The sequence below is a fragment of the Arvicola amphibius genome, chromosome 14 (assembly GCF_903992535.2).
Source record: "Arvicola amphibius chromosome 14, mArvAmp1.2, whole genome shotgun sequence".
Taxonomy (NCBI): domain Eukaryota; kingdom Metazoa; phylum Chordata; class Mammalia; order Rodentia; family Cricetidae; genus Arvicola; species Arvicola amphibius.
Window position 1 is genome coordinate 7,238,980 of NC_052060.1, and position 26,321 is coordinate 7,265,300.

A 26,321-nucleotide genomic window follows, 5' to 3' on the forward strand; every position below is an offset into this window, starting at 1 on the left:
GGGCAAAATTGATCAGATATGTACATATATATAAGCCCTCCCCGGCTTCTCAACCAGCCTGGCAAATTTAAAGCAGTGTGAACTCTCACTGGGGTGCTGCTGTGGCTCCTCTTCCGTGTCTGAGCTCCCTCCCTTGACGCCATCCTTCTTTCAGGGCTAATCCACCCAATTTCCGGCGATGCCGTCATTGTCCTTTAAGCAGATCTGAAGTGCCACATGGACACTAGTGTGGAAACAGACTCTGCAGTGATGGCTTTGTGACCTCCTGTCCACGTCCTTCTACTCACCTCTCCTGTGTCCTGAATCTTGTCACTATCTTCCTTAAGACTTCACACTGGCAGTAGACTTCCTGGCTGGACTCTGCTGTCAGACCCTCCTTACGGAAAGAAATGTATAGGTACAAGCTAAGTTCTTGCTTCTCTTTCAGCTATGCAGTCCTTGGAAAGGTAGGGTATTTTTGTTTGCTTGATCCCATGTTATCCTTGGACCTTTTTGAATTACTGCCCTTGAGACTACCTGGCATGTTCACTTGACTAACGGGGCAGAAGTAATATGAGGATTTCAGGATACTAACCAAAGAAGAAGAGAAGACAGGGTGCTGTACGTGGTGTATTTCTTTGTTGGAAACATAACTGACTTTTATGATGGATGTTTCATTATTCTTTTCTAAGATTCTCGTAAGTCTTGCCACTATGAAGAGAAAAAAGGGCACTACCATAAAACAATGGCTGAATGATGAACAAACCAGCAAATTACTGTCTACTTAAGAAGTCAGGATTAGGGAGGCAGAGGCAGGAAGATCTACGCAATTTTAAGGTCAGCCTGGTCTACCTAATGAGACTGAAAAAACAAAAGTTAGGATTGTAGCAGGGAGATGGCTTGGTGAATAAAGATGTGTGCCTCCAGGTCTGACTATCTGAGTCTGATCCCTTAGATTACCCTCCACAAGGTGGAAGACAACCAACTCTCACAAATTGTTCTCTGATCGCGCCCCTCCCGCCCCCAGTAATTAAATAAGGATGAGCTGGTGAAAAACAAAATGAAAGAAAACAAAAACTGTGCTCTGGTCTTCCATAATCCAGAGACAGGTAAAGCAAAGCAAACACACTGTCTTTTGTGGTCAAGTTTCAAAAAGGAGCTAACAGGCCCTTCAAAACCTCAAGTGAAACAGCTCTTTTCTGATATCTAGAGAATCTTCTGTTGTTGAAGGTTGATTATCACCCTACTTCTCTGCTTGCTCTTAAGCAGCATTGCAGCACGTTTTTATGACATAAAAACACCTAAATTATTGTGCAAATTACAGATGAACTCAGTGGCTAATGGGAATCTCCCTTTAATCCAGTTTTAGTTCCCTCTTTAGGATCCCCCACCCCCACCGTGAGAATAACAACTAAGCAGCAGGTGAGGACAGCGAGAAGGGACAGCAGAAGTCTCAGCAAGCCGCTGTAGTCAAGCGACTCTCCCTAGCAGTTCAAGGTCAGAGAGACTCCTGGGAAACGGTGGGATGTACTCCCTTCTGTGGACACGTGCGTGCTACACACACGTGCTTCAGTGGTCACACACCACATTTCATTTCTAATGACGTTCTTCTAGATCAAACTTCTGTTAGTTTTTAAGTAAGTGGTTAGAAGTGGCAGAAGTTTATAGATTAATTTTTACATGGGATGTATGAGCATTTTTTCTTTCCATCATACACTTTCTATTTAATAAAGCAAACCCCATTTCTATTAAAAACCTCAATTCATTACTTCACGATGTTGCTATCTAAAGTCAAGTCATTTGGGGTTGGGCCCTGGCATCTATTCACTATCAAACAAAAGTTCCCTTTATGGACTATTTAAATCATTTTGCAAAGAAATCCTCTGCGGTCGGGAGAGCCCAACTACTGCTGCCTGTACAACTCTTTCTTTTCTCTCTCTCTCTCTCTCTCTCTCTCTCTCTCTCTCTCTCTCTCTCTCTCTCTCTCTCTCTTTTGCTAAGACAGGGTTTTTCTTTGTAACAGTTCTGGCTGTCCTGGAACTTGCTCTGTAGACCAAACTGGTCTTGAACTCACTGAGATCTGCCTGCCCCTGCCTCCCAAGTGTTGGATTAAAGGCCTGGCCCTGTACAACTCTAACACCCCACAAGAAACCTTAAGAATATAAGTTCCAAACAGTGATAAGATCATAAATAGAATCTTTCCTGTTTACTTATTTTTGAGACAAGGCTCAGGCTGGCCTCAAACTCATAGCAATTCTTCTACTTCATGCTTCTGAGTGCTGGGATTATACCATGAGCAATGGGCTAGAGTTCATATTTTTTAAAGTATATATTATCTTTTCCTTTTAAAAAGTACAAAATGAAAGCTTCATGCAAAGGATTGCAATAACTCTTTCTAGCTAATTTCCCTATGGTAGAGAAATGTGGATAAAAACACTAGGCATCAGGCTGGAGAAATGGCTCAGAGGTTAAGAGCATGGCCTGCTCTTCCAAAGGTCCTGAGTTCAATTCCCAGCAACCACATGGTGGCTCACAACCATCTGTAATGGGGTCTGGTGCCCTCTTCTGGCCTGCAGGCATACACACAGACAGAATATTGTCTACATAATAAATAAATAAATATTAAAAAAAAACACTAGGCATCAAAACATGAGGAAATTTAAATTTAGTTAGGGATAAAGTTTTTTTTTATTATTTAGAAAGGGCCAGAAAACTAAGTTCATTGAAATCCCCAGGAATACTTTTAATAGGGTAACAAAAGAGCTATAAACTATATCGGTGAGGCTATTTAAAGTAAGTTGGCTAAGTTAAATATTTTATTTTACACCTCTGTAAAAGATACCATACAGTGACTTAGAGTGAGCCCCAAGGTGGTTTATGCAGACTCATAACTGGCCAGAGTACTAAGAGCAAAGCCTTTGCTGAGTGCTCACGTCTACAGAAGACATCTCTATCACCTCCTCCAGAGGGCACTGTGGAAGAAGGGGTGGGAAGAGGTGCAAAGGCGGGGGTGAAGGGGTGGCAAGATGATTTAGCAGGTAGGCACTTGCTGTATAAGCCCAGTGAGCTAAGTTTGATCCCAAGGAACCACAAAAAAGTAGGAAAGAACCAAGTCCCTCAAGTTGTCCTCTGACTTCCACACGCATGCAGTGGCTCATGCACTCACAAACACATCATCACAGACACAAACACACACACACACACATACACACACACACACACACGAGTGAAAAAATTCGAGAGAGAATGGGAGGAATGGGAGACAGGAGGAGTGCCATGAAACACTGCCTTTTACTCACGCTCCCAGCAGCCACGCTTACCTTCACAAGACCTACACAAGATGGAGCCAGCCCTTCAGCATACCATCATGGATAGAGGGGGCCTCATGAGGTTTTATGGGGCTGGGGGTAGGGAGCCATTTTATTCAGTTGTGTAGCCATTGATAAGCTGCCTAAGCCCTAATAAAGAACTCGCCAGCCATGCTTATGAAAGAACACTAATTAAATCCAGCAGCTCACACACACACGAAAGACATGAAAGTAGCAGATGACTTGCTGGAAGAAGGGGTTCAGTGAAGGTAGGAGGAGGATGAGAGGGTAAGGAAGAATCCAGAATACATTTATACACATATACGAACTTGTCAAAATACATTTATACACATATACAAACTTGTCAAAGGATAAACCTATCTTTGAGAAAATAAATCAAAATACATAAGACTGAAGGTTTTCATCTGAAACAGTCTCTGAGATACACGGTTAAGTGAGAAAACAATATGACAATATGCAGGTCTCTGAGGTGTATGGTACCACTTGAATCAGAAAAAAAGATACACCCAGCATGTGGGAGGCAGGACCAAGTAGATCTCTGTGAGTTCCAGGTCAGCTTGGCCTACAGAGTGACTTTCAGGTCAGTCATGGTTATACAGTGAGATCCTGTCTCAAATGTAACAGAGATGCACACACAGCCTAGGAAAAGGCGTACATGAAACTGCTGCAGACTCAGGCTTACTACAGCCTCCTTCAACCTGCACTTACATACGCCTGAGAACTGAGATATAATGTCAGTCTCAGGAGCCGGGCTCCTCGTGAAGGTCTACAAAGAGCAATGAAGAAGCGAGTCACACAACTACAAGGACACAGCATCTTTACGATTTTTAAAGTGTCTTCAGAAACTCTTGATAAACACTTAAAACTTAAAAGCAAGACCTATGGATGCCAGTAAAGACTGGTGTGCTGGAGCACCCATATGTACCGCTACCATTCAATTCTATTGTGTGTAAAACTGTTTGGGTTAAGGACACCAATGTCATAAAGCCTATGTATCACACTGAATCCTCATTGCAACATAGAAACCTGAAGTTGCTATTCCTAGGGAAATAGGGGGGAAAAGTCATTTTCCCAAAGATATTTGGTCAATATCCTATCAGCAAAAGCTCAGTAGTATGGCCCCAAAGCCTGTGCTACCTCCAATACACCTGGCTGGTTTTATTTAATTCAGTACAGGAGGAGAAGGCAAGTTTTAGAACATGGGGCTCTATTACTGAGGAGATGTGATTGTTGGAAGTGGCTCAGAAATTACAACCTCTCAAAGGACTTATTGCTAAATTATCTTTTTCCAATGGAATCAAATACAGATGAATCATTTTGTCCCCTGTCATTCTGACATAATTATTTCAGAATTTCTTGGGAACCTGGAGTTACCACCTGCTTTATTTGAATCTATCACTGACCGCTTCCTCTCTTCTCCGTGACTCTTGCTGGGCTTGCCCCTTATAACTTATTACTGCCTCTTTTCACCTCTCATGCATCCTGAGTAGACTCAGTTTTCTACAGCCCTGCTTTTGTCCTGCTGACTTTCATTTAAGGCCCACATCAGCTCTCCGCCTATCTCAGCAAGCAGACTCTTACATACTTCTAAAGTTGGTTCCTGCTTACTAACTCAGTTTTCCTCCTATTTCTCTTCCGCACCTAATAGGCCAAACTGTTCATTACTTGCTGCCTGCCAATGCAGCACTGCTTTGTTGTCATCCTGACGGAAGTCCTCCTCCCCAGTCCACTCATTCCTCACAGTCCGTCTCAGCACCTCTTCTCTAGGAGAAGTTCCTAGTAACCTCTTTATGGCCAGAATCACAGTTCTGACTGAAGCAATATCGTCAAACATATGTTTTAGTTTTGTCTACTCGATCAGACTACATATTTCTTAAGGTTAGTATCTGATTGTATAATTTTTCTTTTAAAATCCTCTGGTGACTCCCATCATTTTAAAATTGAAGCTCAGACAGGCGGTGGTGGTGCACGCCTTTAATCCCAGCACTTGGGAAGCAGAGACAGGCATATTTCTGAGTTCGAGACCAGCCTGGTCTACAGAGTAAGTTCCAGGACAGGCTCCAAAACTACAGAGAAACCCTGTCTTGAAAACAAACAAACAAAAAACAAAACAAAACCAAAACAATACACACAGACACACACACACACACAAATTGAAGTACAACCTCCTTTGGATACCACAAATGGATCCTTCTCTTCTGTCTTTGTGTCTGTCTCTCTTTCTTGTGTGCGTGCATGCGTATGTGCATGTGTGTGTTCTAAGGGACTGAACCTAGGCCCTTGAGCACGTCAGGCAAGCCCTCTACCATTGAGCCCTTGCTCTCAAACTATCTTTCGAGTTTACCTAAAGACCATTCTGCAGCTTGTACCCACGAGCTGCACAGTGCGGTGCCCGTGTTTTCACAGCTCCATGCCTGTTTCTTCCCGCTCAGAGTGCTGCTCTTTTTCCTCTGCTCGGTGTGCTCTCCCCTTTACCTCTCTGTCCAGGACTAGTTTCCACATCTTCCTCAACAAGAACCTGAAAGATCACCACTGAGGGAAACATGTTCCTCCTCTGTATTTACATGTGTTCTTGTGAAGGCCTTGGTTACATACTTACTACATGAGATTACAGTTCTTTATCACTTTTATGTGTATGTATGTACTGGTTAGTGGAGTATGTACATGTGTTCTGGTGTATGTGCACACAGATGCACCTGTGTGTAGAAGCCTGAGGCTGAGGCTGGGTGCCTTTCCTTGACTGTTCTCCACAGGTCTTTCACTGGACCCAAGGCCACCCACCAACTGGTTAGACTGGCTGGTCATCCCCCCCCCCCCCCCCCCAATCTGGCTATACCAACTGGTTAGACTGGCTGGTCATCACCCCCCCTCCAATCTGGCTATACCAACTGGTTAGACTGGCTGGTCATCACCACCCCCCCCCCATCTGCCTATGTCTCTGTCTCCTGGAGCAGGGATTACAGGCGTACACCACCACACTGGTGACCTGAACAGACCCTCACGCTTGAGCGTTAAGCGCTTTACTTTCTGAGCCATCTCAGTAGCTCACAATTCTTTAAAGCTGCTTTCTTTCTTCTTATAGTGTGAGGCACCGAGGAGAAGGATGGTGTCTTATTTACCTTTATTCTTCTACATCCTCACTCATCATAGCGTTTGTATGCAGCATGTCATCATAGCGTTTGTATGTAGCATGTATCATAGCATTTATAAGTAGCATGTTATCATGGTTGTGAAATGAAAAGCAATCTTTAGTAACTAATTCCTTTTCAATGGTACTGTGAATTGAACAAAAGGCTATATCTTCATCTTTTTTTAAAATTTGTTTTGAGGCAGGGTCTTACTAAGTTGCATGTTCAGGCCTTAAACTTGTGATCCTCCTGCCTCAGCTCCCAAGTGCTGGAATTATAGCTGGTGGCTACCTCACCTGGCTTATACCACCTTAAATGTGTTCATAACTCTGTGGTAAGCCAAGTTCCATGTTGGCGGTTGGCGAAGAAGGGTTACTCGCCTTTGCAGCTTTTCTGCCCGGCACACCGCTCACACACAGTAGGTGTTCACCCAGTTAGACTGACCTGGAGAGCACTAGAGTGGTCATTCTGACAGGCCAGTTCTTGTTCAACCTCAGAAACCTCCAGCAGGTTCCGCTCGCTGACCAACCGAGACAGTTCTCCGACCACTGTCACATGTTTTGATACAGTCCCAGACATCTTCTTGAACTGTGGATAATTCTCAACAAAGGCCTGTCATGTGAGAAACATTAATGGGAGATGCTATTACATTACAAACAAGAATAGGCATTTGTAAAGAAAAGATTGTAAAAAGCTGGGGTTCCTTTCCTGCCCAGGGTGAGGTACCCATGATTCTCAACCATATGGCATTTATTATTCTTAAGGAGAGAAAAGCTGGTACATATCCTTAGGGTCCTTATAGAGGCCAGATAATGAAGAACGGAAAGAAATGCATGATTATGATGGATGTGTCATCATGCTATTATTAAAGAGAAATTTGTAGAAAATGTCTCACACTAAACAAAATGACTTGCTGGATGTGATGAGCAGTGCCCGTAATTCCAGCGCTTGGAGGTAAGACGTGAGTACTGCCACGAGCTCCAGGCAGGTCCACGTGGCCACAGTGTGGTCGACAGGAATAAGTGCACTTCACCAACAGAATAGAACAACACTAACAACAAGCTGGGCATGATAGCCCTCATCTGGAATTCCAACACTTGGGAGGTGAAGGCAGGACCTCCCAAGCTTGAGGCTAGCCTGAGCTACGTAGCAATGACTAGACAGTCTCAAATACCACAATCCATCCTACAAAACTCACAAGCAAACAAGAATCAAAGTAGATATTAGAATATTCCAAAAAGGTTGCCGACATAAATAGTTCTAAAGACTCACGTGTAAGTCATCTGTGTGAGTGACTTACCTTCATATCTGCTATGGATTCTAGCTTTTGCTGTTCTTTTGGTTTCTTCTTCTGGAAGTCTTCCATGAGATTCTTTATATTGCTACCGATCTCTGCAAAGTTCAGGTACATGTTCTGTGAAAAAGGAAGTCAGAAGAAAGTTCAAAACTAGCCAGTTTTCAGATGTCATAAAAGAAGTGAAAAGAATTCTGAACACAGACCTGAAGGACAAATTCCATTTTAGTTACCAAGTCTGGCTATTAGCCAGGACACTAGTGATGAATACTATTATTATTCTCACAAAGAGCTCCCAGAAGGGAGGAAAGTCAGTAACTATGTAAGCAGTTGAAAAAATACTGCCAAGGCCAGCACCCCAGTCTTGCCATCCTGAGATTCAGCCTAACTGCAAGAAGTCTGTCACCCTTTCCCACAAACCCTCATGTGCCAGTACTGACACTTTACGTAAAAACAACTGAGAGATTAAATTCACTTACATTCGCATAGAATTCGTCATTTTCAGCAGACAGGACCACCTCTCTTAAGTCTTTGCTGATTCCTGGCACTCTGGAAAGATCAATCCGGTTGTTGTTTATGCCCAGGAGTTCGTGGACCATGGCCTGGTATGTCCACTACAGAAGTATGTCAAAAGGAATTGGCAAATGACAAAACATGAAAATACCAAATGTTTAGGAAAACAAAGAGTGGTGACATTTTTAATAATTTGACTGTTTCACACCAAGTTTCTCTATTTAGTTCATATTTTTATTAATACCTTGTTCTCTAGTAAGTATTAAGATTGTCATTTAATTGCTTAAACACTCTAAAAAAGTCAAAATGCTTTTACTTTTACACTTTAGAGAAAATGCAACAAGATTACTATTCTTGATAGAAAGAAAACAATTATAGCTATCATTAGCTTTTTGCTTGTGAATTAAGAGTATATTTTTGGCTTTACAGATAGGGCTATATTGGTACTGCAGTTAAAAGCTGTACCACTTCCTGCACGCTTCTGTGGTTTTCTGCTGCCTGAGAAGTATGTTCTTGCAGATCTGAGTGGTTCTATATTTATCCCGGGAACACTAATATTACCAGAAAAAAACCTTGCGAGTTAATCAAAACATTGGCATAATCAGACACTTGTCTCAGAATCCATTTTATCTTATGTTTTTAACTAAGTATAAATTGTGAAGGATTGAGTTCTAGCCTTTAAAAACATATATCTATTTGGTTAAAAACCAGAAAGGTAAAATGCCACAAATCAAAAAAAAAAAAAAATCTAAAAAAAAAATCTAAAAAAAAAAAAACAAAACAAAACAAAAAAATGCCACAAATCTGCCTTCTCACCATTTATGGAGAGTGGAATTTTAATAGTTAAGTATCTTTCAACAATTCACTATCTAAAATCCCCAAATGCTAGAGATGTTTATGTGTACATTTATAACTAAGTTTATTAAGAAGTAATTTTTAAAAAAAATATTTATTTATTTATTATGTGTACAGCATTCCTTCCATGTGTGCCCGCAAGCCAGAAGGGGGCGCCAGGTCTCATTATAGATGGCTGTGAGCCACCATGTGGTTGCTGGGAATTGAACTCAGGACCTCTGGAAGAGCAGTCAGTGCTCTTAACCACTGAGCCATCTCTCCAGCCCATATTAAGAAGTAATTTAAGGAGGTTGGAGAGATGGCTCAGTGGTTAAGAACACTGGCTGTTCTTCCAAGGACACAGGTTCAATCACTAGTACCCACGTGGCAGCTCACAATTGTCTGTCACTCCAGCGCGAGGGATTCAACAACCTTTTCTGGCCTCCATGGGCACCGGGCACACTTGTATTGCACAGACATACACTCACACAAAGCACCCATACATATTTTTTTAAAAGAAAACATTTAAGATGTAATAAAGTACTTTAATTTTTTTTTAATTGTGTGTGTATATGTATGGATGCCCTTGGAAGCCAAAAATGGGTATCAGATCCTATGGGTCTAGAATTACAGGCAGTTGTGAGCTGCCCAAATGGGTGTTGGGAAATGAACTTGGATTCTCTGGAAGAGCAACCTGTGCTCTTTGGTTTCTTTATTATTACTTTTATTGAGCTTTGTATTTTTCTCTGCTCCCCTCCCTAGCAACCTGTGCTCTTAACGCTGAGCTATTTCTCTACCCCAAAAGAAGGTGTTTTATGGCCTAAAAGAGCTTGTAAGACGGCTCAGTGGTTAAGAGCACTGGTCACTCTTCCAGAAGACCTGGGTTAATTTCCCAGCACTCATATGGCAACTCACAACTGTCTGTTAACTCCAGTTATAGGGGAGCCTATGTCCTCTCTTGCCTCCATGGGCAAGAGACAGACAGGTGGTGCACAGACACAAACATGGGCAAAGCACCCACACACAGAGAAGAAAAGAAAAGAGAAAGAAAGCAAAGGAGGGTTTTTTTAACCTCCAGAGCAGCACACTGAGCGGGAAGAATCAGGCCCGGAGCTGTGAAAACACGGGCACCGCACTGTGCAGCTGTGCCGAGAGGCTCCTGAGAAGAGAAAGCCAGTTCCCTTTGGGCATTTACAGTGACAGAGCAAAGTGGACGTCGTGGTGGTGGCTCTACCACAGAGCTCACTCTACATGTAAAGTCTCTTTCCTCCTCTCTTCTTGAGACACAGGCGTGAGGACAGGAGACTGTCTTCTAACCCTTACATATAATGCTTAGTTTACTACATGCCACAGAACAGGTTCTCGGTGAAATTTGTTTTTCTTTAGGATATAGACTTATAGATAATTACTTTTCTACTTTTTTAAAAAAAGATTTACTTTTAATTTATTAATTACGTAAGTTTGAGTGTGGGTTTGGGCATGAGTACAATGCCTGTTTTAAAGACCAGGTAGGGCACTGGATTCCTCTGGAGCAGGAGTTAAATGTGGCTGTGAGCTGCCCAGTGTGTGGGCTGAGAACAAAACTCAAGTCTTCTGAAAGAGCAGTATGTGCTCTTAGCTACTGAGTCATTCTTCTGCCCCCTCCTCTTCCCCTTCCCTTCCTTTCGTGGCCAGATGTTACCTCACATAACAGAGGCGCTCCCTTCACTGTGGACTACCCTAGTGTTGACGTTACTCTGTGCTGAGAAGAAACTGAGAGGGGGATGACTTCTCTCTCTCTGCATCCCAAATCTCCACTCACAGACCTAACTACCACTTAATTTGCAAAGAATAAACCTGAGTGGACACAGGCTGCCTTAGGAGTGTACTGTCTAAGACAGTGTCAAAACAACCAAAGGTGCAATTCAGCAAGTGCAGCATGAGACCAGAGACAATTCTGCACAGCGCGAGGGAGAAAGCAAACTGCCTGGCTGAAGCAGTCTTTGAGAAGCTGTGCTCTGGCTTCTGAAAAGTTTCAAGGGAGAAGTGTTCTACAGGGGAAGCAGGGAAGAGAAGGTATCCCAATGTCCCAGAGCTTAGATAGAGTCACTTTAAAAGCACAATGGCAAGAAATCATGTCACGCCTCTGTGGCAGAGAGCTGGAGGCTTTCAGTGAAGTTTGATATACATCCTGACAGTGCTTGGGTGTCAAAATCAGGAGCGTGATTTTAGCCCAAAAGGACAATGAGAAACAGCAAGGATTTTCAGGTCAGGAGCTGTAATTTAAGTTGAGAGCTGCCATTTAACAGCCTTGGTTTTGAAGGATATAGATCGAAGAGAAAGAAAAAGAAGGACCTGTATAATGCTTGTTTCACTGTTACTTGCAGTAACAGTGATGGGATCACACCTGCACAGGGGCCGTAAGGTTGGAAAAGGAGACACTGGGGAGCAGAGTCCGGGGTTCAGAAGTTGCCTGGACGAGAGTGAGGCAGCGGCGGGGGACAGAGAGAGGAAAGACCAGCACGGACAATGGCCACGGAAAAGCAGGACACCAAAACACCAGAAACAAGGCAGAAATCAAGAGCAGCTGGAGACAAGGGGAACAGAACGGAGGCTGCTGCCGTATTTCACTGAGCTCTGCACCTGGTTGAGCAGCGGGGTGATGGCATCGTCACAGCGATCTAGAATGAGAAGCAGCGGAGGAACCTCTGTCCGCCGGAATTCAAAGAGCTCATATTCTTTACTTATCACTTGCTGAAGAAAAAAGAGAAATATATCTTGGTTAACCGGGTAGCTCTAAGTAGAGATGACAAAATAGGAAATGAATAAAAAAACAGAAGATTTTTCACCCTCATGGGCCTCCCATAAAAGGACTCAAAGGTTTCATAACGTTTTGTAGCACACTAGTAAAAACACATTACTTGAAAGCCTACTTTAAAGTGGTTTAACTGGGTCCCTGAAGTTAGACAGCTGCAAATGTTTCTTAGGTTAAATCTAAGGGTCTTAGTGCTAATTTGTTCCTTTCTTATTGTTTTGAATTCTATAGCCATTCTTCTTTGCCAATAAAACTATCAAAGAAGGTATTCTTTGTTCACTTTCTTTCTCTCGTTGTCTTTCATTCTTTTTTTTTTTTTTTTTCCTTTTTGAGATAGGGTCTTGCCTGGTATGGAACTTAACATGTAGACCAGGCTGACCTTGAACTCACAGAGATCTGCCAGCCAAGGACTGCACCACCACATCTAGCATTTCAGATATTTCTAGGCAGATGACGAGCCTTGAGGTTTTAGAACAAGAATAGGAGTACAACACCTTAACACATTCTCCAAGTCTTTTTGCAGCCTCTGATGAAAGCTGATAGCGGATCATGGGGCACTTCTTCAGAGACAAAAGGAGAGCGGTCAGTCCTTGAGTTGTTCTCGACAGCTGAGCTGGATCCCAATTTCGGCCCTTTTTGTTAAAAACATATTAAAAGAAAATACCTTAATTTTCTCTAACTCCAGTTACTTGATGAATTAATTTCCACTTGATTAACTTATTTTGAAAATCCTTGCCTTTCATACCTGACAGCAACCCAAAATATTGAGGGAAAACAAGTGTGGATTCACAGCAATGTAATCACCATAAAATTCCTGCAAATAAAAAGCATTAAAATCAGTTAATCCATGGACTCCAGCTGTACCCAGTGCTATGGACTCCAGCTGTATCAAGTTTTGTAATCAAATGGGAACATACAGGGTGAAGAGGTACAAGATGTTCAAATAATAATTGAGTAGCAGAAGGTATGGGGGAATTGAACTAACTATAAATACCAGCAATGATAAATCTTTTAAAAAGTTAAAGTATACACAACAATGTAAATTTTCCATTAGTAAATAAAATAAAATATTGCTATAGAATACACCACATTATATGCCCAGTGTATTCTTATGTGGGAGGATATGATTTAAAATAGGTTATTCTTTTTATATGTTCTATCACTTAGAATATCTTTTTGAAAAATTCAAAACTAGTTTGTTGCCTGTGAAGATAGTACTTTTCATGTAGGTGATAAATATATTTAAATATTTATGACAGATGTATTCTATAACACAAAATTATTAAAGAAGGAAAAATAACATTATACATGCTAATGTTATATATTATGTAGCATACAAAGTAAGTGCTTAGGAGTTTCCAAGTTTTAGCCTAGTGACAAAGTCTTTTATTAGCTCCCAAAGTATGAGCCTCTCAAAGAGAATGTTAAGAAATCTCACTCACAGCCTTTGATTTTATTCTCTCCCAATCAGGCATAATCTTACTGATGAAGGTTTCTAAAGTAAGGTTCATAAATTATGATAAACTAACAAAGAACATACTTGACTCTGTTCCCCAACTGTGAAAATGTCCCCCCAATCCATCAGCCCACTCTGCTCCTTCCCACTGATTCCATTCATTCTATTTCTAGGCAATTTAATACCTCCTTCAAGTTTTGTAAATATTAGTCTATCTAGTATGTGCACATTTATTTTGTCTGATCAGACAGCACTTCCTTATTTTTAGACTGAAATAGTTTAACAGGGACAATACAGGGGAGGATCCAGGACCCACACCTTTACCTGAACTTCAGCCACGACTTCCTGCTCATCGGCTTCAGCTAACGACTTCACGTCACTCTTGCTGATCACGTTACTGAAATCTGAAACAGACACGCTGCAGTTGACCCAAATGGCATCAGTGAAGTTTTGCTGCAATCAGACTTAGACAGGCCCCAGGTAAAGCCCAACAAATCAGTGAAGTTCAGCACACACTGGGGCACATGTCGAAGTCACACACCTTCAGGCTGGAATGAGGAGCACAACAATGTTTAAACCCAAAAATGGATACTTCAAAAAAGACCATCAGGGCTGGTGAGATGGATCAGTGATTAAGAGCACTAGCTGCTCTTCCAGATGTGGCATGATTAATAAAAAACCCAGAGACAGATATTGGGGTTCAACCTGAAGGTCAGAAAGGCAAAACAGCCAGCCATTGACTCTTACCTCTACCCCAGTTTGAAATGGTGATTCTGCCTCCAGGAATCTCAGAATGAGACCGAGACTGAGTGCTGTCTTCTCCCATCTTATATTCCTCCCTAGTGCTGGGATTAAAGGTATACATCACTACTCCCACATTCTTTGGCAACCTAGTGTGGCTATTGGGATTAAAGGTGTGTGCCACCACTGCCTTATCTGTAAGGCTTACCAGTGTGGCTGTTTTACTCTCTGATCTTCAGGCAAGCTTTATTTATTAGAATACAAATGAAATATCACTACATTCAGAGGACCCAGGTTCAATTCCCAGCACCCACATGGCAGTTCACAACTGTCTGTAACTCCAGTTCCAGGGATCTGACACCTTTGCACCAATGCACATAAAATAAAGTCAAACAGATTTTTAAAAAGATCATCATTGATGGTATCAGAGGATGCTGCAGCTCAGATTGTTACCTTCAGTGGCAAATACAGGGAAGGAGTAAACCTTTATCCTACTTTACATGTAAGCTGTATCAAATAACAGATGAGGGAATTTTTTTATAGAAACATTCCATCTAAAAACCCCATGAAATGTGAATGACAGAATACTTCCCTTTTAGGAAGCCCATTCCTCTGCAGTCCTGCTCCAGCCACAGAAGAAGCAAGATGTGACTGCCCCGCTGAATAAGGTACTGAGCCACATGGCTAACACAAGATAAGGATAATGGGCTAATCTAAGTTATAAGAGTTAATAAGAAGCCTGAGCTAATGGGCCAATCAGTTTATAACTAATGAAAAAATACTTCCCTTTCAATTCCTATCAAATAGCCTATAAACATTGATCTCACTAACAATATCACTAGGAGAAATGACCAGAGAAATCATACAGCACCACCTTTTAGTATTCTTGCCAAAACTTAATCCATATCAAGTTGTTTATCCACTCATAGATACACATGGATAACTTGTATAACATGAACTTTAACTTGAAGGAGTACGTAGAACTACCCAACAGTGATGAAATCAGGAAGCTCCAGCCTGTAGGAAACATACCTGCTTTTTCAGTAAAAAAGTTACATGGAAGAAGAGGACCTAGAGAAAATCAGGAGACTCAACACACTGACCAGTAACGTTTAATACATGGATCTTATTTTGATCCTGACTCAAACAGAGAAAAAAGAGAGGGAAAGAGAGAAAAGAGAGAATTTGAAATCTGAACACTTATTTGAGTTCATGAAATAGGAGTTACTTTTCATTTTTACTAGATGAATCTGTCTCTATTAAAGATTCATACTGAAATATTAATGGATAAAACATATATGACAGCATAGATTTGTTAAAAACTATTGGTGGGCAGAAGATGGGAGCATAGTTCAGACAAGGCTGGGTGTGGCTGGGACACTGAGATTTATCTATTTTACTTGAATGCATTTGACATTTTCCATAAAGTCTTTGAAATATTTTTTAAATAAAAGGGGTCTGTTAAATAAGACTTATAAATGTAAAATTATTAAAAATGAGATGAACAGAAGGCCAGTTTAGTGTTAACTTAAATTGTGCTAAAAGCCTGTATTGAATAAAATTACTAAATACTAATTTATTTTAGTTTACTTTAACCAAATAAAATTCCAAAATTGATTGCCATATCCTAATTTCAAGTTTATACTTTATACAATTTAGTATTAATGTAATTTTTCTTCTGCTTTATAGATTTATAGCCCAAATCAATCTTCATAAGTACTAGACTTACTATCCTTTGCTATGCAGGGACACGGTGTGGAGGAAGTGAGGGTACATGACCCCATTCCATTTTTTAGCAAAGAAACTCAGAAAATGAATGCTTCTATTATGTATTGACTTAAATATAGAAGACAGGGGCAACATATAAATTATATATACATATCGAGAACTGAGGCTGTATCTTGTGATTTGACTTAACTAAAATAACTATACATGGGCATGGCCACATCAAGAAGCAATGCCTCAGACCCATGGGAAATTAGCAAAGCCTTGCCTTGTGGCTCAGAGGATAGCAAAATCTTCCTCTGGTAGGAGTTAGAATGTCGGCAGTGTTCGCTGGGCAGTGGTGGCACATGCCTTTAATCTTAGCACTCAGGAGTCAGAGACAGGGCAATCTCTGTGAGCTTGAGGCCAGCCTGGTCTACAGAGTGAGTTCCAGGACAGTCAGAGTTGTCATACAAAGAAACACCTTGCCTTTAAAAAAGATAAAACACACTGACAAAAGCATGTTGTCAGTGTGTACCAAAGACTAGCATCTGCAGCTTGCTCCTCCAGATGTTTACAGCCTGAGGCTGTTCTCTCTACAGAGACCTCCTAGGAAACTAAACACAGGGCTGTCACTCCTCCCTGTCCATAATAAACTCACTGAGGTTCTGGGTTGCTGCATAATTGGTACTGCTTCATCAGCGTGCACGTGGCCCAATGACCCATCTTTTCTCTACATAGGTCTTTGTGTGCATCCTTTCTTCGTCCCCTCACCACTCTGAGGCTTCCAGGACCACGCTGCTGGATGGAGGCAGACACCTACCTGTAGTAGGGAGGACGCTGTGTTCCGCCGCCTGGCTAGCTTAATCCCTGAAATAACCGCACAGAAACTGTATTCATTTAAACACTACCTGGCCCATAATCTCTAGCCTCTTATTGGCTAACTCTCACATATTAGTTTAACCCATTTCCATTAATGTGTATCGCCACTTGACTGTGGCTTACGGGCACGAGTCTAACCAGCATCTGTCTCGGGCAGGAGAACCATGGCGTCTGCCTGACTCTGCTCTTCCCAGCATCCAGTTCTGTCTTTCCCGCCTACCTAAGTTTCTGCCCTATCAAAAGGCCAAGGCAGTCCCTTTATTTAACCAATGAAAGCAACACAAATACAGAAGGACCTACACCACCAATCATACTGGCTAAAGTGGGCACCAGCACCACCAACATGTTTCTGGGTAGGGGCAGACACCTATCACAGCTGGCTAAGGTGGGCATCAGCACCACCAAATGACAGCAAGGATGCAGAGATGCTGAGCTACCCTTTCATGCTAGTGCAGATGTGAAATGGTACGGTCACTCTAGAAAATATCAACCACACCACTGTCTTGTGGCCCAGCACTTGTGCTACTGGCTGTCATTCACACTAAATACATGAAGGCTATGCTGGCCTGGAAACCAACAGGTTTATAACAGCCGCAATCCCAAGCAGACACATGGGAACAGCCCAGATGCCCTTTGGTGGTGAGTAGTTAATGAACAGATAGTGGAACCCTATTCAGCAGTAAAGAGAAATTAACTCATATCTACAACCACCTGAGAATTATGCTCAAGGAAAAGAGCCAGCCCCCAAAGTGGTGTGCTGTTCCGCTTACAGAAGACTCTTAGAATAACAAATGTAATGGAACAAAGAGAACAGCAGCTGCTGGGGAACAAGTAGACATGGTCAACAAAAGGACAATAAGGGACCCTCATGGTGATGGATCAGAGGCTCTGCTGCCTGTGTCCCAGTTAATATCCTGGTTATGACACTGTGGTACTGTCATGCTGAATGCTGCACTAGGGGAGACTGGGTAAGAGCATTCCGGATTTCTGTGGGTTTATAACTATGTATTGCTTTAGTTTGTTTTCCGTGCCAATGGCACAATATCACTGTCATCTTGGCTCCGAGTTCTAGTTCAAGCTTTAGAGGCCGCATGTAGTGAGGACCCTTCTTCCTGGCAGTGAAGAGAAGTGCATGGCGTCATAGGGTAACAGCTCTCTTAGGACATTAATCCATCAATCATACGAACCGATTAATTACCTCTTACAGTCCCACCTCAATATTTCATAGCAGGATTGAATTTCAACATGAGTTTGTTTGTTTTGGAGGGGAACAAACCATCAGACATGTGAATCTGCATTTATTTTTACATAGTTTAATTTAAAAAATAAACAAAACGTAGGATGAGAAACTACTAAAAATATTTTTACCTGTTGGATGGTGTAAAGGATCAAGTGAAATAAAGCATGAGACAGCTCTTTTTTAAAATCTAAAATATCATCTAAAGTTAATTTTTGGCATTATTATTTGAGACAGGGTCTCTTTGTGTAGCCGTCCGTGGCTATCCTGGAACTCACTCTGTAGACTAGGCTTCCTTGAACTCAGAGATCTGCCTGCCTCTGCCTCCGCCTCCTGAGTGTTGGGATTAAAGGTGCATCACTACTACCCAGATAATTTTTGGCATAATTAAATAGTGATATATGGTAAAAAGAAATTTGTATATTCTAGAGTCTAAGATGTACTAAAATATAAATCTTTAAAACCTTTCTTTTCTTTCTTCCTTCCTTCCTTTCTTTTCTCTCTCTCTCCCTCCCTTCCTTTCTTCTTCCTTTTATTTTATTTTTTTTAAACAAGGTCTGTCTATGTAGTTTTGGCTGGCCTAAACCAGGGTGGTCATGATCTGCCTGCCTCTGCTCCTGAGTGCTGGTCTTACAGGCCTTGCCTAAGCGCCCTACTTTCTAGGTGCTAAGTTTGTAGCTGGTTTTGGAACCAGCGCTAGACTTTACTAAGTCTACAAAGAGCAATGCTGACACCTAGAGGAGACCAACTGTAACTTCCATAGCCAAATGGAAGAAAACTCCAAATAAACTTTGAGTAGGCATGAACCTGTTCAGAGTTTTCCTATGCACGCCCCCATGTGGACACACAAGAGGATAAGCTTATCTGGTATATAGACACATTCTTCACATTCTTCATTATCCAATAAACTCACATACATCCTTTCCCCAAATGAATTAGTTCTATACCTCAATTCACAGGTGAAACACGAGAGTAAGCAAACACTTTGATGGAGGAAAAGCATGCGATTTGGCTTATAAATCATCCTTAAAGCTAAGCATTGATGAGCGGAAACTTATTTCGGTTTCAGAAAGAGAATGACGGCCACTACCTAATTTTAAAGGTAAATCATTTTTGTTTTGTATATATATTTGCCGGCATGTACGTCTGTCCGCCATGTGTATGCAGTGTCTGTGGAGGCGAGAAGGTGTGAGATCTCCTGAAACTGGAGTAGATGGTTGTGAGCTACTCTGTGGGTGCTGGGAACTGAACCCTGGTTTTCTGGAACAGCAACCAATGTTCTCAACCACGGAGCCATTTGTCCAGTCCCTACAATATTCTTAATACTCTGAATACACCAGCTTTCAAGTAATGGATTCAGTGAGCTTTATGATACAAGCTGCTCAATGACCTAGTCTAGCTGGGACATACACACATGACTAAAAAAGTGAGCTAGCATACTTACAAATAAAATAAATACTGTATTTGGGTCTTCGGAGCTCCTGGATCAGATAATCCACATTCTCCTAGAAACAAAGAACAAATGAAGCACGAGCTGAGCTGTCTCAGTAAAAAGTAATAAGGCTGACAAGATGGCTCAGTAGACAAGAGCCCTGCTGCCAAGTCCAATGATCTGGGCTGAACCCCAGGCACCACACAGCGGGAGGGGAGAACCGGCTCCTGCAGATTGTTCTCTGGCTTCCATAAATGTAAATTCAAAAACTACTAAGTATCACAATTCATTGATTGATTTACTTGGAGTCTAACAGTATGCACATCTATTGGGTAATGCAGGATGCAAATAAAAGACATTAAATACATAAGGATCTTAGATACAGTTAAATATACATATATGCTAAATATCAATTATCTGCATTATCTTGGTTAAATTAAGGTAAAACTAAAGGACACATGAAATATAGCATAAAATTGCTAACTGCAAATCTGCCTCAAGCTGCTTATCAATAAACTGTATTCATCTGATCAAGTTTCTTACTTAGAACACCAAAATGTGTGCAGTTCTTTTAAAAACAAGAAAAAATATAACTTAATTAATATTCACTTTGGCTTTTAATTTATTGAGGTCTAAGAGTTCATAACTACAATATTTATGAAGTATTTGTATCAATATTTATAGAAGTATGACTCCTTCTATAACTACATTAGAAGCAAAAAATTCAGTCCTTTTAAGACTTAATTTTTAAATTTTGTGTGTGTGTGTTTGGGTGTGAACACACACACCCTTGTACGTGGAGGACGAGGCATCTCAGACTACACAGGGTGTTGTGAGCTGCCCGACATAGGTGCTGGGACTCAAACCTGAGTCCTCCTAATCAATGAGCCATCTCCCCTTCCAGTTCTTTCTATAAAGTCAAACATGGGAATTCTAATCACAGACTAATCTAATGAACTTCTTGGTCTGTTCTCAATACAGAATATATGGTTAAATTTCAAATTAAATCAGGCCTTAAAACTAAAATTTGTGGTAACAAAGGTCCTGCTGCTTGATTGTGTCACTGTTAATATCCTTTAAACAATTAAAAAAATGTGTTTAACTTGTGCCAACAGTGTTAAAAAAAATCGTTCTAAGAAATGCTCACTGCAACTGGGGATGGTGCTGCATACAAATCCCAGTACTCAGAAAGCATAACCAAGAGGATGTGGGTTTAAAGTCAGCCTGGATGACATAGCCAGACCCTGTCTGAATGCAAGCAAACAACCAAACAGAAGTATACAATGCCAACTTAATGGGGGAAAAAGGTTTTACATTGTCATTTAAACTACAGAAAATATTACCTTTATAATATTTCTATTGTTATTAAGAGATTTACTTATTGAGTGAGTGTATTGCAATGTGTCTGTGGGTGTGCACATGCTGGGAAGATAGAAAAAAAAAGAGTGTTGAGTGTCCTCCTCTATCACTTCCTGACATTCAATTGAGGCAGGGTCTCTCCCTGAGCCTAAGGCTCCCATTTCTTGGCTTGGCTGGAAGCTAGCAAGTCCCAGTGACGACCTGGCCTCCACTCACTGCTCTTGGACCTGGGTTAAAGGCATATGGGGATGCCTAGCTAGCTTTGTGGGTGCTGGGATCTAAACCTTGGTTCTCTTGACTGTGTAGCAAGTGCTCCTGATTGCTGAGCCATATCTCCAACCCCTTTTGCTTTTGTTATTGTTTGAGACAGAATCTCATGGAACCCAAGGAAGCTTCAAACTTACTATGGAGCTAAGATGACTTTGAACTTCAGATCCTATTACCTCTATCTCCCAAGTGATGGGATAACAGACATGTGCTACCATGCCAAGCTCATCCTATAATCTTAAAGACAAACTGTTTCTAACAAGCAATTTAAATCTAACATTACTGCTTTATAGGGCCAGGTAAAAAAGGTAGACAACATGAAACCAAGAGAATTTGAGAGTGTATATGGCTATAAAAGAGGTCTCCTCATTTTATGTCAGGAGATAACAGACTACATCAACTCTAAGACTACTCTTAATGACCAAAATTTCATGTCTGAAAGTAACAAATATGAAAACACCACATTAAATTAGCAACTATTTCTTAAACATCTTTTATGTAGCAGGCATCGTGGGGACATAATTGGACAGACAACCAGATAAAACTTCTGCTGTCATGGAGCTTAGTATGGTAGGTATGCTAGGTATTAATCACAAAACCCATGTAGCTTTGCCAAGTAAGAACTCAGGAGGCAGAGCATGGGTAGTGGGCGATTACTGGAAATTTGACTGCATAGTGAAAACCTTGCCTGAAAACAGGCACCTTCGACCATGACTGGTGACAGACAGGGAGGTGGTGTTGCTTGTAAGAGGGACGTCTGAACTGCTCAGTAAGGTCAGGGAAGTCTGAGGCAGAGGGAGGAATGGGTGCGAAGGCCGTGTGGCATGATGAGACACCAGCATATAACTGGGCAGTGTAGCAAAGGTGCAGAGTGGCAGAGAGATCAAAAAGCGATAGGAACTAGACCACGCTGGACTCTGCAACCAACAAGGAAGGACTCTGTTTTTACCATAAGAACAATGAGAAGTCACCCGGGGTTTCAAGCTGGAGGACATAATCAGGCTGCCGTTCTGGAAAGTACACAATATGCAAGCGTGATAAAAGCACACTGGAGTTGACGAACATGAATATGAGCCAAGAGAAAGCAAAGCCAAGCACAGTGGCAGACACGATCCTAGCACTTGGGTGGCAGAGGCAGGAGGATTGTCACAAATTTGAGGCCAGCCTGGTTTTTAGCATGAGTTCCAGGTCAGCTAGGGCCATGGTGATGCTCTGTTTCAGAGAGAGAGAGAGAGAGAGAGAAAGAGAGAGAGAGAGAGAGAGAGAGAGAGAGAGAGAGAGAGAGAAGAGAGAGAGAACTAAAAAACAAGACAGGAAAGTTTTGGGGGGCAGAGATGAGGTGGTAAAGACATCTGCCACTGAGGCCGACAACCTGAGTCTGAGTCCTGTGACGTCGCAGGGAAGGAGACAACTGAGTCCTGCAAGATGTTCTCTGAGCCCCACACAGCCTGCGGCACATGCCACCCCCACTCTATGGTTTTAGTAGAAAGAAAGCACGGAAGCCAGATTCGCAAGACAATGGACAAAAGCCGAGGAAGGGCTCAGGAATAAACATGTAGAGAATGATAAAATGGCCCACTTGGTTCTCAGGTTCAGACTCGAGCACAGGAAGCTAAGTATGTAAAGAGAGACAGTTGGGCACAGGATTTAACTATAGAGTAAGACTGAGCGGGGAGAGGAGTCACTGGGTAACTTCCCCTTGTTTTTACGATAAAGACATACGTGGTCCTAAGCTGAGATGGGATTAAGATGATGAAGGTTCAAGGCAGTCGGGGTTATAAGAGAGTGACAGTGGCATTCAGTGCCAGGAATGGATGTCAGCCCAGCGTCACGTGATCTAGCGTCCGCGAGCTAGTGGCCGTGGGGGATAGCCATCAATCTAAAAAATATCTTGAAGGAGAAACTGGCTGTCGGGGTGAAGTGAGACATGGAAAGGAGAGGAAGAAAGGCCACAACTCTGACAAGCGGGGTAATTAGGATGCCACAAATGATAACACAGATTTATTTTGCCTTCTTAATGCTTTCAGATCAGTATTCTGCCTTTGCCTGCGGAGACGGCAGCTCAGTTTGTGGAGTACCTTGGTAGGTCGAAGAAAACAGATTGCTTTTAGGTGTTTCATGACCTCTCGATTTTGAGAATCAATTCGTTCAAAGAGGTATACTTCCTTCTGAAGAATCTCTGACTGTGTGTAGACCATACTCACTATACCAGTCTGTAAAGAAAAAGAATGAGCCAAGATTACACTAGTCTAGACTGAAATATTCACGCGTCAATAGTTAAGCTTCTTTTCCCATTAACACTTGGCTAGGTAATTTAAATGCTAATACACAGAAGGCTATTTACTGAATATCCAAAACAGGCAGTGATGTGTTGGAACGAAAGCCTGCTCTCTGAACATGAACAACTCAGAAACTCCAAAGAGGATTTCCTCCATTCCTTTAAAAGCTCCCCCCCCCCCGCGTCCCTTTAAGTTGGGGCCAACGTATAACCTGTCATTCAAGTTTGAGCCCCAACAATTTACTTTTAAAAACCACGTTGAGAGGGTCACCCTAAAGTCTTCCAAGTGTTCCTTGTGACCATTAACAACTTCTTGGCAGACACTCCTTCAGGTCCAAGAAGTCTCTCGGCACCGGTCAGTGCCTGTTACACTGCACACCCGCTAGGAAAGCTTTATACAACTTTCCCAGGGCCGTCCAGACAGAACTGACCGTCGACATTAAGGAGATGCTAAGATCTGCAGTGCACCGGGACCAGCAATTCTGAGGGAGGGCGGGTTCCTTCACAAACGCGGAGCAAAAGCGAACTCACCGTTTCTTTATCCATGAGAAGTACCTTCATGCCGGGCCCGCTGTCCTCTATCATTTTGGAAATATACTGCTTCACTGCAAAAACCACGTTCATAGTGGCGAATTGACAGGCGCCCCACAGCCCTTCCCGCCCCTTTCCCTGGCTGAATTAACCTCAGGCCTGTTGGCTGGGTCTCAGCTGCTTCCGGTCGGCCAAGTATTGGCTTCCGGGAGTCCGGGTAGCTCCGGTACTGGGAATTGTAGTTCCTCCGCGGAGTCGCGGACCCAGATCTGCGGTCACGGGCCGGGGCTACTCCCGACCCGCGTCGGGCGTGGAGTGGAAGGCATTCTGTTCCCTCTGACAGGCGCTGTGCTGGCTTCTGGCTCTGCGTGGGGAGGGCTTGGCGCGTCGCGGTAGACAGCTACCATGGAGCGTGGCTGTGTTGTTTGCCGAGCACCCTTTCCAGAGACCGGCGTGCACTTCTCTGGGGAGGCCGAGGTGGCAGGGTCGCAGGTTCGAGACAATTCCTTTCCGGTAGCAAGTTTCCGGATAGCCCGGCTGGATTACACAGGGAGACCTGGTTTCTAAAGCATCCAGACAAACTTGAAGCCGCTTCGTGGGACGGCAATTTGTATTTACTAGGTCGTGGACGAGATTCGTCTTCCCGACTCCCGGTGGTCATTATTTAGGCAGTGCCCGGTGTTAGAGCTGAAAGTGAGTAGGTTTTCCGAAGAGAAGGGAGGCAGAGATTGATCACATGGTTGTTGGATGAATGAACAAAGGGAACACCATTTAGGGATGTTGAAGGAGAGATCTCAGAGACCCCAGGAGGCCGAGGATTTTCCGCCGGCTCCCACTCAGGACCGCAGGGACTGCGAGTCCTCGGCGCTCAGCGCTGGACTTTGCTGGGTTGCAGGGACGTCGGGTTTCCAGGGACCCTGAAGTGGGTTGGGGGCTGTTATTCATTGGAGCTGAAGCAACTAACCTGAGACTATTTAAAGGAAAACTTTTTTTTTAATCTAAGAAGCAATGAAAGATTAGCAATAAAGTGGATCCTTAAGCATCAGCTTCCAAAGAGCTGCAGCAGATCACACAGGTCTGTCACCGTCACCATACTTCTCAAATGGGTGCTTTTGTTCCTCACCTTTACGTTGGAGAATTGTAAAATCCGAAAGACAAATACCTGCCAGAAATCAGTGACTGTTTGTGCTTCAAACATTTTCCTCAAAATAATGACGGGGGGGGGGGGGGGGGGGGGGGGGGGGGGGGGAGGAGGAGAGAGGAGAGGGAGGATTGGATAGGAGATCAGATCACCACGAGGCAGTAAGAGGAAGGGAACCAGAGCGCTGTGGGAAGGGTGGGGTGAGGAGTGGAGGGGCTGGAGGCAGGAAGGAGGGGAACCGAGTAGAACTGGGTGTAACTGTAAGGGGATCTTTGTGAGTTCAAGGCCAACCTGGTCTACAAAGCGAGTTCCAGGACAGCCAGGGCTACACAGAGAAACTCTGAAAACAACAACAACATCAGAACAAGGTATAACTGTAATAGGAATGAAAATGCTATTAGAAATCCATCATTTATGCTAACTAAAAAATGAAAAGTCAACGCGCTCGGCGTCACTAAGTATCAGTTCTGTTAACAATATATTGTAAGAAGTACGCGGTTAGATAGAGCAAAAGAACCTTAATCGGGTTATGCGAAATATACGAAATATACGAAAGTTTCAAATCCTTCGAAGGAGACCAGAAGTCACCTCTAAAATTGTGAAAATATGTTCTTTCAATTTTCCAACTAAGTAAATAAAGCTTCCTATTGAATATTTTACTGTTTTTGAGAATTTTTTTTCTTTCTTTAGTCTTCCTTTTTGCTTATTTAATTTTGGTTTTTTGAGACAGGGTTTCTCTGTGTTGCCCTGGCTGTCCTGGAACAACAGGACCTGTAGACCAACCTGACCTTGAATTCACAGAGATCCCCCTTCCTCTATCTCCCGAGTGCTGGGATTAAGGCATGTGCTGCAATCACCTGGCTAAAAGGATTTAATACCTTTAAATCATTAGTTTAAAATGATTTTCAGTCAGGCTGGGTGTGCTCACCTTTGATCCCAGCTCTTGGGAGTCAGGTGCAGGGATCTCTTGAGATTAAGGTCAGCCTGGTCTACGGGGCCGAGTTGCAGACCAGCCAGGGCTACCTAGTGAGGCCATGCCTCAAAGAAAAAAGTATTTGCATAAAGAATTCTGTCTGCACATCACAGTTGTCTCTGTGGCTCCAGCTTTCTGGGTAGGTTGTTTTCGATATGCCTGGTGGTGGTCAACTGGAGCTGGCCTTATAGCATGACTCTTATGCAAGATCTTTTTTTTAACTTCTTAAACATTTGATTTTTAATTATTTTTATTGTGGTGCATTGATAAGCATCTCTTCTTTAGATTGGGGAAATTTTCTTCTATGACTTTGTTAAAAATATTTTCTGTACCTTTGACCTGTTTCTCTTTTTTCTGTACTTATTTTTTCCTTCTTTTTAATTAATTAAATTTATCCGTTTATTTTACATTCTGACTGCAGTTCTCCCTCCCTCCTCTCATCCCATTCC

At 42.5% G+C, this 26,321-nt stretch overlaps 1 protein-coding gene across 2 annotated transcripts in view; it reads right to left on the bottom strand.

Annotated features, from left to right (window-relative positions):
• The window catches only part of Vps45 (vacuolar protein sorting 45 homolog), a 63,973-nt gene extending 39,739 nt beyond the window's left edge, over positions 1-24,234 (bottom strand). The window contains exons 1-10 of one of the 2 annotated variants that reach the window (XR_005283161.1): positions 23,759-24,234; positions 23,028-23,162; positions 19,336-19,396; positions 13,652-13,731; positions 12,617-12,685; positions 12,366-12,503; positions 11,700-11,810; positions 8,210-8,344; positions 7,737-7,850; positions 6,881-7,048 (exon numbers count right to left, since the gene is read on the bottom strand). Coding sequence is in view for 1 of the 2 variants with exons in the window: in XM_038311846.2 (XP_038167774.1) it covers positions 6,881-7,048; positions 7,737-7,850; positions 8,210-8,344; positions 11,700-11,810; positions 12,366-12,503; positions 12,617-12,685; positions 13,652-13,731; positions 19,336-19,396; positions 23,028-23,162; positions 23,759-23,851 (1,104 nt within the window). In the remaining variant the exon portion in view is untranslated. The remainder of the gene's footprint in view (positions 1-6,880; positions 7,049-7,736; positions 7,851-8,209; positions 8,345-11,699; positions 11,811-12,365; positions 12,504-12,616; positions 12,686-13,651; positions 13,732-19,335; positions 19,397-23,027; positions 23,163-23,758) is intronic. The other variant, XM_038311846.2, reaches the window with a different exon arrangement.
• Between the last annotated feature and the right edge of the window lie 2,087 nt (positions 24,235-26,321).